The 16,726-nt window shown below is 46.6% G+C and overlaps 4 protein-coding genes across 4 annotated transcripts; 3 read left to right on the forward strand and 1 right to left on the reverse strand.

Moving 5' to 3' along the window:
• Nucleotides 1-779: 779 nt before the first annotated feature.
• On the forward strand, nt 780-5,651 carry RhiXN_08218 (Helicase conserved C-terminal domain; the record flags this gene model as incomplete). Its single annotated transcript, XM_043328034.1, has 15 exons — nt 780-1,331; nt 1,387-1,654; nt 1,708-1,884; nt 1,941-2,483; nt 2,544-2,803; nt 2,866-3,021; nt 3,076-3,141; nt 3,208-3,692; nt 3,788-3,953; nt 4,016-4,351; nt 4,417-4,590; nt 4,650-5,067; nt 5,131-5,208; nt 5,266-5,442; nt 5,500-5,651. 15 exons carry the CDS (start codon nt 780-782, stop codon nt 5,649-5,651), a joined length of 4,008 nt encoding a protein of 1,335 aa, XP_043183419.1.
• A 1,762-nt stretch (nt 5,652-7,413) lies between these two features.
• Nucleotides 7,414-7,999, reverse strand: RhiXN_08219 (uncharacterized protein; the record flags this gene model as incomplete). The annotated part of the gene is made up of 2 exons (XM_043328035.1): nt 7,414-7,755; nt 7,826-7,999. The coding sequence occupies 2 exons, from the start codon at nt 7,997-7,999 to the stop codon at nt 7,414-7,416; spliced, it is 516 nt and encodes a 171-aa protein (XP_043183420.1).
• A 3,373-nt stretch (nt 8,000-11,372) lies between these two features.
• On the forward strand, nt 11,373-12,529 carry RhiXN_08220 (uncharacterized protein; the record flags this gene model as incomplete). Its single annotated transcript, XM_043328036.1, has 4 exons — nt 11,373-11,609; nt 11,655-11,703; nt 11,784-12,074; nt 12,138-12,529. 4 exons carry the CDS (start codon nt 11,373-11,375, stop codon nt 12,527-12,529), a joined length of 969 nt encoding a protein of 322 aa, XP_043183421.1.
• A 1,280-nt stretch (nt 12,530-13,809) lies between these two features.
• On the forward strand, nt 13,810-15,092 carry RhiXN_08221 (ATP citrate (pro-S)-lyase; the record flags this gene model as incomplete). Its single annotated transcript, XM_043328037.1, has 6 exons — nt 13,810-13,822; nt 13,868-14,090; nt 14,137-14,392; nt 14,607-14,696; nt 14,751-14,849; nt 14,898-15,092. 6 exons carry the CDS (start codon nt 13,810-13,812, stop codon nt 15,090-15,092), a joined length of 876 nt encoding a protein of 291 aa, XP_043183422.1.
• Between the last annotated feature and the right edge of the window lie 1,634 nt (nt 15,093-16,726).

Below are 16,726 nucleotides of genomic sequence, written 5' to 3' on the forward strand. Positions count from 1 at the left end.
ATACCAGGGAATTTATTCCCATTTTCTCGATTTTAAACGAAGGCAAACGGACAACATTTTTGCACGTCTTCGGCGCTTATATCATACGCACGCCGAGCCACGTAGCCATCTCCACCTGGTGACATCACTATGACACGTCAGTGACACGTATGCATGAGTAAGGCCGACTGCGGAGCGGGGTTCTTATTGGTTATAGTATTGCATATAATGTATTTGTAAATAGTTCACCTCTGTAATATATAAGGAGGCCAACCAACCATGGTAACACCCAGGTCAATTACCTCTTGTCGCATCCCATACTGTACAAGGGCCTTACAGCCCAGCAACCCCACTTAGTCACTCAGTCTACACCGCCTTAAGCGGCTTCTGCGTTGTACTTACATAGCTTGCCATTGCCCGTACGGCCTTGGTCATTGTAGTATAGCTGGTTGTTGTCGTAGGATAGCTTGCCACCGCCTTAAGCGGTTTTTACTTAGATACACCCGGCCGCAAGCGCCCTCCTCCTCAACGTCCTTACAGACGTCTAGGACAATTGGCTTGGCATGACAGCGGAGCTTTGAGGATCCAGCAGACAAAGTCTGAGACAAGGTAGCACTTTCTTATGATTGCCATGAGACATGTGATTGTAAACCTGGAGGCCATGATACAAAAGAACCAATGCTCGCAGGTAGCAATACCCCCAATTGTGATCTTTGCAGTCCCAGCTACTACTTGAGCTACTTAGCAGTCTATCACCACTATCTCACATTTATCCTTTTCATCACACTTAGATCCTCACCATGCCTTTGACTCCCGTTGCCCACTCTGTTCTCTACCTGTTCAAAGCTGCTGCTATGAACAAGTCACACCCGTTAACCTGCCCTCCCTGGACAAGCAACGTGTGGAGGGAGCTTTTTGGGCTGTTTCCTCTAAAGGGTAGTGAGGACTATTACGATGCTGAGATTGATGTAGTTGGCGACAGTGACCCACAGTTGGATTCAAGCAAGGAACTGGGCCTCACCATGCCCAAGTCTTCAATCGCCTTGATCACCAAAAATCGCCGGAAGGCACTTGGGCTCCATGAGCGTCAGGCTGCAGAACGCTTCCTGCAATATTTCTGGGATACCTGGAAGGCGGATTATGTGAGGAAGATACCAATCCGCGAGACAATCAAGTCCACTACTCAAGGCAAGAAAGGTGGCCCGGACCCTTATGGGTATGCTGCGTATCGCAACCTGGTATTGGCTGCAATCAACAGGAAGGGCGGCGTCATGAATCAAGTGGAGGAGACTTTGGGAAAGATTGGGGCTACTCCTGCCAATCTCTGGAAGGATGACAGAAGCTTAAACAGGGTGAGTTTTACATGACCAAGTACGTCTCAGTATTTGACCACAATCATACACGCAGGAACGTCCAGCTACCAAGCGTGTTCTTGAGCATCAGGCGCCTATAGCTGACACCCATGCAAGGCTGGAAGAACAAGATGTGCAAGCAGCTTTGGCTCAAGCCCTATTTGGTGATGCAGGGGTCAGCAGTTGTGGGACTGTTGTCCCAGAGCTGATCCCTACAATTTGTTGCTTTGCACAGCGCAAGTATGAGAACCTTGCGCGGAGCTTAAAGCGTAAGGTAACCACATCATGTGCTAGAATGCAAAAGGTTGACAGTAAACTGGAAGGTAAGCAAGCCAAGCTTCATGAAAAACGCCAAGCTAATGGATTGTTATAATAGATGCTCAAAGGCTCAGATCCCCCAAGGCATTGCGTGACGCAACAAGGGCTTTGACTGATTGGCGGAAGATAGCAATAGGGACAAAGGAGGTTGATGAGCTTCACTTCCTGTCCAGGGAACGTACGCTGAAGCAGTTATGGTCAAGTCTTGGGTTTGGAAGTCTTGAGGATGATCTGAGTGAGTACCAACCAGCTTGTGTTTAAGTTATTTGCTTATAGGAACTCTTGAACCAGCGGCGTCAAAATCTAAAAGCAAGTCAACTCAAGATGGTCCAAGCAAAGAAGAAATGCAGGCTGCCTATGCTTACTATGTTGAGGAGTACTGCTATGGAGTTGGCTGTCTTGATGAGTCCAAGCTTCCTATCCCTACAGTTGTTGTCTCTGGTCTCCACAGTTTGGTGGATGGGTGCAAGGATATTGGGGTATTGCATCTCAAGTCCTTGTCCACGGAGGCTTTGTGGGCCCAGCTAGGACTGCCAGGTGTGGATCAGTTCCCGTTTGCAGAGCCTGGCACTGGTGAAAGCGCCAAAGACATGGCTCCACTGGCCAAAACTTGTGCGGTGCCGTTTTGGCATCAAGTGGTAGGCACTCTCAGAATCTTGGAAGGCGCTTTCACACAGAGAGTGGGCGATTGCGCCCAACCAACTTTACTGTGCGACAATGTTGGACTTGGAAAGACGGTGCAAATCATTGGGGTCATTAGCATGATCCAACATTACTATAAGCAACAGGAACTGCCAGCCAAAGAGCGTCTTGCAACACCCATGTTTATCCAAGGTGAGTGGTGTTTGTGTGGCTGATGTGCTGTTTGGTTGACTCTGACTCTGTGACCTGTAGAGCAAAGCTCGCCATACTTTGCAGGCCAAAAGACCATACCAAATTTGCCATCAATTGTCATTACTCCGCGGACACTTGGCAATCAATGGATGGAGCAATGGAAGAAGTTTACCCAGCTTGGTAGTTTTGTTCCTGTCCGGTACTCAGTTGAGAGCGGCACCCTTGAGAGCTTCTGCAGTGACCCAACAGGTCCATACCGCGCTGCAGCTGGACGAGACTTGGAGCATGCAGGGCAAGTGGTTATCATTGCAGACCTATTGGTAAGTGTACATTCATTGACTATGCTGGTAGAACTATTGAATAAATCCGGTGACCTTATCAGGCTATTGCAAAGGAAGCAAAACGGTGCTTACAGCTCCCTCCTGCATTCAAGGGTAAAGATGCAAGGGAGTACAAAGCTAAGGGCAAGACACCTGTTTTCAAGGCAGGGATCAGCAATGCAGGCTCACTCTTTGGAATGCGCTTTTGGGTGGCAGCTGTGGACGAGATACACAATCTCCGAAACAGCAGTCACACTCAATGAGGGGTTCAGCTCATTACTCAGTCCTTGTCCTTGGTGATTGGAGCAACCGCCACACCATTGTTTACGTTGCTCAAAGTAAGTCATTTGACTATGTTATACACCAGCGCATCATTGACATTACGTTATGCCTGTGCGTACTAGTGCCTGCTTGCTCTTGGACAAAACCTGCGCTACCAGCCATTGCTTGGTGAGCAAGGAGTTCAGGTCTGGAACGAGATGCAGGAAATGCTGTCAACTGGTAATGAAAGTTGGAGGCTTACAAGCACAGCGGTGATTCAAGCCACAGTAGAAAGGGAGCTTCAAGCGGCACTTTTACTTGGCAAAATTCCCTTGTACAACCCCCGCGCTGCTAAGATCAAGGAAGAACTGGAAAGCAAGTACCAGGCTGAGGACCAGCGGAGCATCCTCCATATGATTCATGTCTCAAAGCAGCCACTAAACATGTTGCGCTTGCTTCTTCTCCCCATCATGATTCGTTGCACAAATGAGTCCTTAGACTATTTGGGCAGACAAATCTTGGATCTCCCGTTTGTACAGAAGTTCATTGCTTGGGCACCCATGAATGAAGAAGAGAAAGAAATGCAACGGGTCATCAATCAAGAGCACACACAGCAGAAGAGCAAAAAGTATGTCTTGCCCTTTTTTGCCTTTCTCTCAGATATAATCTCCTGTCTCCGTATTCTATCACACAACAACTGACTTTGTTGATGATTTATAACAGAACAAAACTGGCGCAAAAGGCTAAGGCTGCCAAGAGACAAAAAAGAAAGCAAGCGCAGGACAATGTGGGTGACAATGGGGATGAGGATGTAGATGAGAATGCATGGAATGGGTCTCAGGCACAGGGGGAGGTGGAACGGAGCAATTGCAAGAATGTCAGGTGGCATGTAAGTCAAATTTGCTTTCCCATATAAGCTAATTACACCAACGCTTACCAATCTCAAATCAGAACTTCCTGATAGAACAGAAGTTTGCTGGCATGCTGGCTAAGCTGGGAGCGCTACGGCTGGAAGAGCAGGCTCAGGAGCTTGATTGTGGTACCTTGACAAACAAAGTCACTGACGACTGGACAGTGGAGAATCTGCCCCAGAAGATGTCCACAAGGATGCAATGTGTCATGGGACTGATTGAGTGGTTCTGGATTGGCAACCCCAAACCCGTTGCATTGCTTGAGGATGGTACGCTAGATAAAGCAAGGCTTGTTCAAGAACCTTTGCCCAGCAAGAAGCCGCAGAAGTTTCTCATATACGTGGAATTTCAGCAGCACCAAGCGCTCATTGCAAAGGTCAGTGCTCTTATTTCTTGCAAGTTATTTGTAACTTCACGTTTGATGACTGAAAATTATATCAGATGCTCACTCTCAAAGAAAAAGACTATGTGACGTACAACGGCTCTATGGCTACCACCAAGCGTCAACGGTCTGTTGAGAAGTTTGCCAACAACCCATCATGCCAAATCATGATCATCAGCAATGTAGGCTCAGCTGGTCTCAACTTGGTGGAAGCCTCAGTTGTGATCATTGTAGTATGTATGGCTCAATGTTTGCATCACTCAGTTTGTCTAACAAATTTTCCCATCTGCAGAGCAGTGTTTGGTCTGGGCTTGAGCTTGACCAAATCATGGGTCGCGTTGATTGCCCTGGGCAGCTGCAAGATGTAGCTGTATACAACATCATGGCGCCAGAGGGAATTGATCTGGCCCTGAATGTTTACGCAGATAGTAAGGCACAGCTCTCTAACCATTTCCTGAGCTTGCAAAGAACCTTGCAAACTGTGTACTTGGAAATTGCTCAGCCACACTCCAATGATCACAATGAGCTTGACTTGGAGGAGATCCCTGCAGTCTCTTCAACAAAGGGTACAAAACCATCCACTTCCAAAGCTGGGCCATGCAAGAGAAAAAGCCAAAATGAACAATGCTCTCAAGATGCAAATGCTGTTCAAAAGCTAGCCCTAGCCAAGGCACTGGGATCACAGGTTTCTGGTGCTCCCTCAAGCAATTGTACGTTGCTCCAGCCTAGATAAAGCTTGACCATTGCTGATCAGGAGCAATGTATTCTGACAGTAGTCCCTACGACACAGAGCATGCAACCTCTTCCAACATCATCAACAGGAAGCACAGAACAAACTGATGAGTTGTTGAGTAAGTTCTTCTTGGATATTGATTGCGGAGTGCAAAGAGAATATTAACGTTGTGAAGTATCCCAGGGTGTACCTACCACTACACCAAATGCCATTGGTGCCCGGACAATGGTGGCCAGTAGTCAACAAAAGACTAAGTTCCATGCAAAAAAGGCAAGACTTGGTCACTCTTCTTCTGACCCGTCATTGGTGGCTGCGGCAACAGCACAGCCAAGTCAGCCTTTATCTGCGACAGGTATGGATTCATTTAAACACATTTTCTGCCAAGGTTGACACACGTTATCTGTTCAAGGGCCAATATTGGTGCCAGCCAAGAAGCGCACAGCACCTACTACATCTGGGCACTCAGTAGTCACAGGAGGTGGAAGCTCACAGAGGAAGGTGTTCCATCTGAAAGCATCAAAACTCTCAGCTAGTAATCACTCTGTTGACGCAAAAAAGTAACAATTTGAAAATCTGTATAGCAATTCACTGGCAAGTGCTTAATAATATTATATTGTATAACAAGCCATAGGGCCCCCTGTAGAAAGACATAGAATGGGTGTCTTTCTGTAAGGATTTTAGAAATAATTGGTCTCCTAAAATGGTCCGCCGGGATGGCTTGGAATTGGCCTGCACGCAGGAGGCTGTGCAAGCTTGGTCCAACAAGTAGACCTGTCCAAAATGCCTTTCTGTAAGCCATGGCCCATGCAAATAGAAATTGCGTTCTAAAAGTAAATTTTTAATTGAATTTAATTTTACTCCTGTACCAAGTCCGCCCCAATTATCCAGTGTATGCGGGCATATGTTATCATACATCATATATGAAGCTGCAAAAGTATACAAAAGGGTGTATAACAGCTCAAGGATGTAATTGAATAACTCGGTACAATGAACTCCCTTAAATGCTTTGACTATGAAGAGGACACTTGGGCTCAAGAGGCGCATTGGCGTGGCCCTTGCTTTTCCGCAAGGGCCTGGGGTTGGATCACGCGTTCTCAGCAGGCATATTGAAGTGGTGAGTGGGGAGCAAGTTTGTACAGGTGGGAGAGCGCAGAGGACTGAGGATAGGGGAGGCTGCTTTTTGTTTGCGCCGCCCCTATCCCCTGTCTCTAATATATTGTAATTACTGTTGGAATATATGCAGTCACTGCAAAGCGCCAAACTCCCAATTTGGTTACAAATCTTCAGGGCCTTATCTTATCAGCTTGATCTTGTTCCATTCTAAAGCTTGATACGTGCTTTACAAAATAGAAGGGGGGGATACCCCCCTCTCTAAAAAAAGATTTTAGATGTTTAAAACACCCCCCCTCCAATATCCAAATCTGCGTCCAAGCGCATTCCACACCAAGTTCCACGGTGTGATCTGCATCTGGACTGGGCCTCATTTCTAAACTGACTTTTAGAATGTCCGGGATGTTCTAAAATTATTACAGAAAGGCAGCCAACGGGTACGTTTCTGTAAGGATTTCTTCTAAATTTGTTGTCCTAAATTGTTCCGTCAGGACGGGACGGACTTGGCCCGCACAGCAGAGGCTGTGCTAGCGCTTGGACTTCATGTATTGCCTTTCCGTAAGGAATGGTCCATGTAAAATAGACTTTACTTATAAAATCATAATTGAAAATCTATGTACATGATCAAAGATCCCAAGTCAGTTGCTGTTCTTGCAAACTGGTGCGCTTGTTGATTGTTTCATGCTTGGTCAGCAGTGGCTAATCTTCCATGTTGGATCACCAGACTGAGGGTGCGTTCATAGGTGGGTCAAACAAGATAGGTCAAATGTTTTGTTGAGTACACGCAATGTTGTGATTAAAAATAATTATAGAGCTACATGTAAGGTTTTTGAGACATCTGGCTATCACATACTGGGTTCTCAAAGTTGTAAGCTTAGCTGCAAAACGTCAAGAGACATTTTGCATAAAACAATCAAAGGGGGGACAGCGCTAGTACATCCTTAAAAAATAGTAGGGGGTAGAGCGGTGGGTGGTCATGTGACTCACCCTCACAAGGACCCCCAATTATCACAAGGGAGGCTTCTTTGGAAATCCGGCCCTCTACTAGTGTTCATATCCGGAAGCTTTTTGGCGGCCGCTCATAGGACTCATGTCCGGAACCCAAAGATGCCTCGGACCCCAAGCCTTCCATGTCCGGAAGTTGAATGATGCCTTGGGCCGTATGCGCCCGGCGCTTAAATGTATTTATCTCTAAATATATACATATTTTTTTTTATGACCCTGCTCCAGTTTTTGAGCCCACTCGCGGTATGCCGGCCTTCTCTAGCTTGGGTAAAAGTTGCGTCAGTTCATTCCTATCCTTGAGAATGTGGCAATCCTTCAACTCCACGTCCTCAGTTTCCAAGCCTGGTGTGTTTACAATGCCAACGCGCATCAAGAGCTCATTTGTTGGTACCAGTTGGTAGTAGGGGATCTCCATTGGCCAACCAAGATGTATAGCCCGGTACTTGGCCTGCAATCCAATCTTCTGATAGATTTGGACGGCAACATATGAGATATGGCCAAGATGGTTGGTTTGGGGGACCCATAGGTTCATCCCATTGTATCCACCCTCCTTGATGTATATAGCCATAACTATAATATTCAGTTTGAACTTGTCCATATACAATTGAAACAAGACTTACCTCTCCCAAGTACAAGCTGTTTTTCCAACAGAATCCAGACAAAAGACCCGGAGTATCAAAGGCAGGGAGTAAATCTAAGAAAGTACTAGGGGCAGACAGCGCGCTATTCCGTTTGATTATATCCTTCCCAGGCTGAATGATATTACGCGCGGATAGTTTGCCTAAACTTGCCATAGTATGTGTACAAGTTTTAAGGATGATTGCAAACAAGCTCCGACTCTAACAATGATCACGCAATATGCTAAGAACAGCTAAATTTTTTGGCATGGGAAGACAACAGAAGTTCCCCGAGCCTTAGTAATCCTGAACAAAATGCAAGCGCATATACCTGGGACTTCAAACTCAAAACAGAGGATGAAAACAATTGATTTTAATTTAGACTAGTAAATACAGTAGCTAAATGTACCAGGAACGCTACCTAACTCCCAAACAACAACGCAAGTTGAATACCATCACAATCAAAATTGATTGTTTGACGGTGTTAGCACCCAGAAAAACAATCACCCAGAGAGTGGACCTGCACATGATATCTGGAAGCCAAAGAAGCCTCCCCCAGGATAATTGGGGGTCCTCCCTCACATAACTGTGGGTGGTATAGTTGCGTACCAAGTATGCAACTCTGCATGAGCAGTGCAGTGGGTGGTCACGTGACTCACCCTAACACAATTGTGTGTGATATAGTTGCGTACTTGGTATGCAACTCTACATGAGTAGAGCGGTGGATGGTCACATGATTCACCCTAACATAACTGTGTGTGATATAGTTGCGTACTTGGTACGCAACTCTACATGAGTAGAGCAGTGGATGGTCATGTGACTCACCCTAACACAGTTGTGTGTGGTATAGTTGCGTACTTGGTACGCAACTCTGCATGAGTAGTGCAGTGGAGGGTCACATGATTCACCCTAACATAACTGTGGGTGGTATAGTTGCGTACCAAGTACGCAACTCTGCACAAGTAGAGTGGTGGATGGTCATGTGACTCACCCTAATGTAGCGGTGGGTGGTATAGTTGCGTACCAAGTATGCAACTCAACATGAGTAGAGCGGTGGGTGGTCACGTGACTCACCCTAACACAGTTGTGTGTGATATAGTTGCGTACCAAGTACGCAACTCTGCATGAGTAGTGCAGTGGAGGGTCACATGACCCACCCTAACATAACTGTGGGTGGTATAGTTGCGTACCAAGTACGCAACTCTCCATGAGTAGTGCGGTGGAGGGTCACATGACTCACCCTAACATAACTGTGTGCGCTATAGTTGCGTACGCAACTCCGCATGAGTAGAGCGGTGGGTGGTCATGTGACTCACCCTAGCACAGTTGTGTGTGATATAGTTGCGTACTTGGTACGCAACTCTCCATGAGTAGAGCGGTGGGTGGTCATGTGACTCACCCTCACATAACTGTGGGTGGTATAGTTGCGTACCAAGTACGCAACTCTGCATGAGTAGAGCGGTGGATGGTCACGTGACTCACCCTAACACAATTGTGTGTGATATAGTTGCGTACCAAGTACGCATCTCTGCGTGAGTAGTGTGGTGGGTGGTCACATGATTCACCCTGACATCACTGTGGGTGGTATAGTTGCGTACTTGGTACGCAACTCTGCATGAGTAGTGCAGTGGAGGGTCACATGACTCACCCTAACACAATTGTGTGCAGTATAGTTGCGTACTTGGTACGCAACTCTGCACAAGTAGAGCAGTTGGTGGTCATGTGACTCACCCTAACACAGTTGTGTGTGGTATAGTTGCGTACCAAGTATACAACTCTGCACAAGTAGAGCAGTGGGTGGTCATGTGACTCACCCTAACATAACTGTGGGTGGTATAGTTGCGTACCAAGTACGCAACTCTGCATGAGTAGAGCAGTGGATAGTCACGTGACTCACCCTAACATAACTGTGTGCAATATAGTTGCGTACGCAACCCTGCATGAGTAGAGTGGTGGGTGGTCATGTGACTCACCCTAACACAATTGTGTGTGATATAGTTGCGTACCAAGTACGCAACTCTGCATGAGTAGAGTGATGGGTGGTCATGTGACTCACCCTAACATGATTGTGGGTCATATAGCTGCGTACTTGGTACGCAACTGTGAGTACAAGGAGTAATCATTGATCATGTGACTCACCCTAACATTGACCACAGTGCTATACTTCTGCATGTTGTACGCAATTCTGTGTGGGATGGGTGGTCAGTTGTCACATGACTCACCCTAACTTAGGGGATGGTGGTATTGCTGTGTGTAAAGTACGCAACTTTTTGTAGGAGGGCTGATGCTTTCCCTATAATCCACCCTAACACCATATGTGGGTTGTGTCCACCTGGTTCCCACCCTGTGCCATCTCACAGTTCACCCTGCAGTGTAGCTTGGTTCAACCTACCACCAACCTACTACTTTGTAATAACCTTGCACTCTCTGTGCGTACAAAGTACGCATAGCATGTGGCACTATGTGCGTGGTGGTGCAGATGCTGACAAATCACCACCGTTGCACTCTCTGTGCGTACTTTGTACGCATGGTGTGTGGTGCTATGTGCGTGCTGGTATGAATACTGACAAATCACAAGTCCCACACTCTCCGTGCATACAAAGTACGCATGGTGTGTGGTGCTATGTGCGTGCCAGTATAAATACTGACAAATCACAAGTGTTGCACTCTCTGTGCGTACTTTGTACGCATGATAAGTATCACACTGTGCATACTCTCTTTTTCAGATGTCAAGTGTTGTGCTTGCTGTGCATACAAAGCATGCACTACAGGTGTTAGCTTGCATGTTTTCATTCAAATACTGACTAGTGTTCAGAGGTGTGATCTCCATGCATACACTCAAGCCTAAGAGGTTTTACCATGGGTAGCCTGGCTCAGTTTGGGACCCAGGCTGGGACCCAGCCTACCTAGCAGCCTAGTTTCTCTGATTAACCTAGCTAGAACAATCGTGAAGCCTTGTACAGATGATAGGACTGTTACTTCCTGGGCCCGTGACGGGAATAGGAGATTATTCTACACGGTATGATTGTCAGGGTCAGGGAGCTAGCAGATCTCACATGTCAACCTCTCAGCGCTCGCCAAACCACAGGCACATCAATCGTAACGCAGAGATGCCAGAACAACCATTTTATATCAATATATTGCTCAAACATAAAGTTTACAATTGTGAGTCCAGTCTATTGTGCCCATAAGTTTATCATTTCCGTTTGTTTGAATTTCAATGCAAAATGCCAAACAACGAAACAGAAATACGAACGTGGTTTACACTGGGGATTTGAAGGCTGGATATGAGCAATAATAGGTGCAATGGTTGTGATTTAATCATTAGCGCATGGATCAGTTTGGGCAACGTTGCCAAATCAGGCGGAATTTATAGGGGGCAGACTCATATAAACTTGGGGCTAACATTCTCACTGCAGGGACTTACCCATGCAAAATGACGGCTATGCATACCATACCCGACGAGCTTGATAGAGTGGACTGGTTTGGAATACATGAGTGTTGGGGTAACCCTTATGGTTATTACAAGGGATATCTATATGAATTCAACATGACCCACAAATTGCAGAACCCGCTCACACCAATCTCCTCTGAAAGCGACACACTCAGTATCTGGATGGCCGACCCTTCGATATCTAATACCACAAAGGAGATAGTTATGGCGCCTTATCTTACAGACCCAATCATACCAGAGTTTGGATGGCACACGGTTTACAAAACCCGTTACGCCAAGAGGAGATATATCATATCATCGCCCCTGATAGACTCAGTTACAGGTTCAGACCCGGTGAGTACGATACTTGATGCTGCAACGCAGAGACAAATATCTTAGTGGTCACTCGTGGCTCAGACATACAACACTACCTTCTTCTTTCCTGCCTGTAAGTACATCGTTTTACCAATCGGTTTCTCGCATTACTACAGGAGACAAGTTTATTTAACTTTTTTCTTTGTTACGCAGCAATTCTTACAAAAAAACCCGTTCGAGTAACCGATTCAAGCGGAGTTTTGAGTACTGAGCTAGTAGCTACTGGTGTGATAGATGAACCAACCTTCCTTGAATCTTCCGAAAAACTTGCCATATCTGGATTCAAGCCTGGACAGGTGCCTGTGGACTATCTGTGTGAGATAACAGAAGATTACAGAGTTACAAGCACTTTTGACCTGTTTGCATCGATTGGTGGTCTGCTGGCACTCCTACAAGGAATTCACATATTGCTATTCGGAAGGCCACTGTTTTGGGGAATTTTTGGTGAGTAGTACTTGACTGTACATGCGCATGGTCTTGAGTAGCCTAAATACTGGTGATGCATAGGTGCAAAGGCCATCACGCCATTTGGTGTGATGGGAAATCTGGCTACTAAGTCATTCAAGAAACGACTCCAGGAGCAATATCACCTTCCACAACAAGGAACTCAAGCAAACTTAGGACGACTGCAAGGTGGAAGTCAGTCTTGCAATCGGGCAGGGATGGACATTGATATGACGCAATTTCTTCTCGATTTTGTGATCGACATGGGGCCTGCGTCTGTGCCGGAACATGAAGAGGAGGACAAGCATTGCAGTAGTAATTCAGAGAATGGCGAAGGAGGAGTTGAGTGTGTGCCACTTCGGCGATTAGGAGATATTGAAGGGATGGCCGAAGTCACACAATTTCAATGGGCGGACTCTGTTGAATCCAAGCCCACTGGCAGCCAAGCACCTTAACCAGTTTGAGCTACTTGGGAGTACTCAAACATAACGGTCACTGGGGTTCGACTGAACTTGACTCGACTATTGAATATAATTTGAACGTTGAATTTAATCTAGATATTGGATTGACTTCGACACAGTAAAGGTGTAAATCAAAGTATAATTTCCTGGGTCAACCGAGCCGAGGAATGATCCATCACCGCAACCAAACAACGAGTAATTAGGCGTCGAAGTACTATTTCAAACTGTAATCGATTTTGAAGCACCAAGTAGCGGAATCCGATCACGGTCACGTCTGAAATAATTGCGCCTCGAAGGAAATAGCTAAATGTAGACTGGAATCTTGGGACAGTTGTCTTCCCGCACAATTGGACAATGTGACAACCCTAGGCTTGCTTGGGGTATAAGGAAGAGCAATGTGAAAAGCTATGCTCATGAATGATGAGCTAGAAGAGCGGCAAAGGCCCATTCACAGGTGTAAGGGGGAAGAGCCATCCTTTGCACTTGGGACCGAAGACTGAAAGTTATCAGGCAAAGAAATGACCGCATTCAAAACGCCATTATTGCCATGGGAACTATTGTTCTAATTGCACAACAACACAAGAGATCCGGAAAAATCTCCAAAAACTATACATTGGCCAAATGAGGGCCAATTAGATGTGTCCCTGTCTACCGGCGTGACCTTTGGGGTACTTTGGGTAAATCCCTGAGAGCAGATTAGGTACTTGGCAGGCGGGGATCAGAGCGATCTATGTAAGACAGGCAGGGATGATCATTTGGGAGCGGGACAAAGAAATGCGAGGAAACAAAATAAGAGGGGACGCGTCACCTGAGAAATACCAGGGAAATGACGAAAGATAACGAGGTGCATGCGGATGGCGGTCGGGACGCAATTGCGTGATGGAGTGGAAGGCTGTGCCTGGATACGTGAATCGAGCGCCCCGCGTAGCTCCCAGAGACACTTCATTATTATTATCAGAACCCAGTGAGATACGCGGCGGCTCAGCGGAGACGACGTCCTGGGGGATGAGATCCGCAAACCACAGCCCGATCTTGATAAGATTAGATGAACGAGATTCCAATGTAAATCAGGGAATATTTGAAATTAAAATTACGACCACAAAGCTCAAGCTCTCTGATTTCCTGATGATCTTACCACACGCGAGCGAGACGATATACTCGGTTTGGGGGGATAGGATAAAAAAAACTTTACCGCAAACCCCAACGCGGAAAACGTGCGCTAGAGGAGTATGCAAGTCTGGTCGAGACGCGACTGGAGGGTAACTGATTCGACCATGTCGTCCAATGGTGGGTGAAACTCGATCGGTATTGAGCACAGCTAACGTACTGCAGCCATTCGCGAGTTTGACGCAAAGCTACTACTGCCATGTTGGCTGCCTGGTGCGCCTGTCTATGCTGGAACCGAGCCAGTCACGTCGACGTTTTTGTACTCCACGCCCAAGGTTGTCCAGACCCCACGAGACTCAGACACGAACACGGTCACGCCAGACACTGAGCTGCCCCCATTCTTGACTGAAAAGCTAGTGGTCAAGCCAGACCAGCTCATAAAGCGGAGGTATGTGATGAACACTCGAGATGAACAACTGCTGATTATTCTACAGAGGCAAGGCGGGCCTATTGAGCCTCAACAAGGGCTGGGAAGAGAGCAAGGCCTGGATCGTCGAACGCGCCGGGAAGCCTGTCCAAGTCGAATCTACCACCGGCACCTTGAACAACTTTATCGTCGGGCCTTTCCTCCCCCATCCTAGCAACACCGAATACTATATCTGTACCAACTCGCGGCGTGAAGGCGATAAAATCTCGTTTACGCACGAGGGAGGTGTCGACATTGGAGATGTCGATGCCAGAGCTGCTCGGGTAGGTTCTTCTTAGTGGGATTGGGACATGTACTGACTTCAAACCAGTTGACGACCACAGTCAACGCGCCATTTCCCCCCCGTTCTGACTTCAAACCCAATCTACTGGCCGCCATCGCAGCCGAGAAGCTCGGCAAGCTTGGGGAGTGCACTATATTGCTCCTGAGCGCTCCCCAGCAAAACCCTTTTTCGCCGAGAACTAACCTATCTATTAGCCCACGAAGGTGTTCCAGATGCAGGAGGACGACCATGAACAGGAAGAGCTCCTGCCACTACCTCCTCGCATCACTAACAACTTGAGCTCAGTGAAGATTTGTCGACCTGGCATTTTTGCACGCGATACTAATGCTCACTTATAGCCTACCCACTTGACGACTGAGCCTCAAGTTGGCGCGTCAAAATCAGTCATGGGAACCATTGAAAGTACGCAGATGGATTCAGAATGGCTTGTTAACACGGTTGATTCTTTTTGTTACGTGGACCGTCTAACAATGTATCGGACTTAGGGAAAGGCAAAGGCGGTTGGGGGTATCAAGGTTAAAGGGCCACCACAACACTCCTCTCGTGAACTTCGTCCTCGCACCCAAGCTCAGCTCTCTCCTCCCCGTTTCCCATTTCCTCTGCCTTTGAACCTTTCAATTATATCCTTTCTTATTTGTCATATGTATGTCGCTCTTGGCTACTGGCACAACCTGGCATAGGACAAACCAGTTCTATTCAAAGTAATTCAATTTAGCTGTACGACTTTTCACTGTGCACCGGTCACATCCAGGACCTCACCAACTCTACAACTGGGTGGCCCAATCATCAAGCTGCCCCAGTTGCCCGTTTGGGTAAACGGCTATGAGCTCCAGTCCGGGTTTAGGGGTTTCGGGTATTTTAACCGTCTGAAGCCGGCTGCAACTAATTTGTGCAGGTTCCTCCGGGAATATGTTGCTCTGATACTTCTCATATAGGAAGTGGTCATGTGCACATACATCGGCCAGTATTCTAAACCCAGTATATGGATTGGCATTTCTTTTCTATCAATCAAGAGGCAGAACATAAAAAACGCGGTCTTCGTTCGTACGGTCTACTGGCACTCTCTTTCCTCCCTCACCAGGCAGTATCTGCGATGAGATGCTCTATACGCGCAGTTCGAAGGAACTGGTTCCCTATTTGGATAGCTATATCATTCCTCCTTGATACTGTTGTGTTAGGGTGGTTCGGTATTCTCATCCTTGTAGAGAGCTCGAGAGCTTCTATTCCGTTATCTGCTATATTTGATATCCTCGCCGTTATTCGATTCGTGCCTAGTTTTTTAAATAAATTCTACTTGTGAGCTAACTATTTCAGTCACATTTCCCTTTATCTACTCGCAAAAGTACTGACAGCCAAAATGTTCACAATATAGGTTAACGTATGGCTTCCGATATACCAACACGCGTATTGGTACATTTGCCTTCCAGCAGCTCGTCTACTATCCGATTGTTATTCTATGGTCTGCAGGTACGTCCCTACTGACACTCACGGCTGCTGTACATGATTACCGACTCAAACTTGCATCTTAGCCATGATACCGTTTTCATATCTGGCTCGGCTTCTACTGTTTCCAGGACTATTAGGTAACCTGATAGTAACTCTCTCACTTTGGGTCCTGTTCTTCAGAGCAAAGTACTTCAAAAACCAAAAGATGACATGCTTGAGTACCGACATTCATTACCTAGCGGCTGGGAGCCATCGGGCCAGCGATATGGGTGCAACTAAGACTATCACCTGGAGGGGCATCCCTCGCCCACCGAGGAATCGATTACGAAGTCGTATACTCCAATCCTTCTCGAATTTCCTAGTTAATTCCCTCCTTCGGAGAGTAGCGTTGGTACCTTTTATCCTACCTATGCTCAATAACTAATAATTGCTATAATACTTATATACGATAGTCCTGCAGAAAAGCGGCCTCAAGTTATATGTCAACATATCTTCTCGTTGGTAGCTATCCTTCTGGTTCTCACCCGAGTTCTTGTTGGGCAACGTAAGGCCTTGGATGGTCTTCCTTCTCGGACAACTGTGAAGCTTTGCAACCTCGATGTGCTCTATCCAGGGTCAGATAGATATCTTGATAAATCTTCACCTATAATGCTGTATGTGGTACGTACGTATCATCCCGGTTTATTAGTCGGAGAACCAATGTGGCTTCATATGGTACGGCCCGGGTAGCGCGCTCCTCCCCATGCGGAGATTATATATAACTCAACTCTCAACAATTCCATACCGCTTCATCTGACGGTTAACATATCACAAATACATCAAACTGGTGAGTCAATATAATCGAATTCGCTGAAAGTTCTAAACAAAT

This window comes from Rhizoctonia solani, chromosome 10 (assembly GCF_016906535.1).
Source record: "Rhizoctonia solani chromosome 10, complete sequence".
Taxonomy (NCBI): Eukaryota; Fungi; Basidiomycota; class Agaricomycetes; order Cantharellales; family Ceratobasidiaceae; genus Rhizoctonia; species Rhizoctonia solani.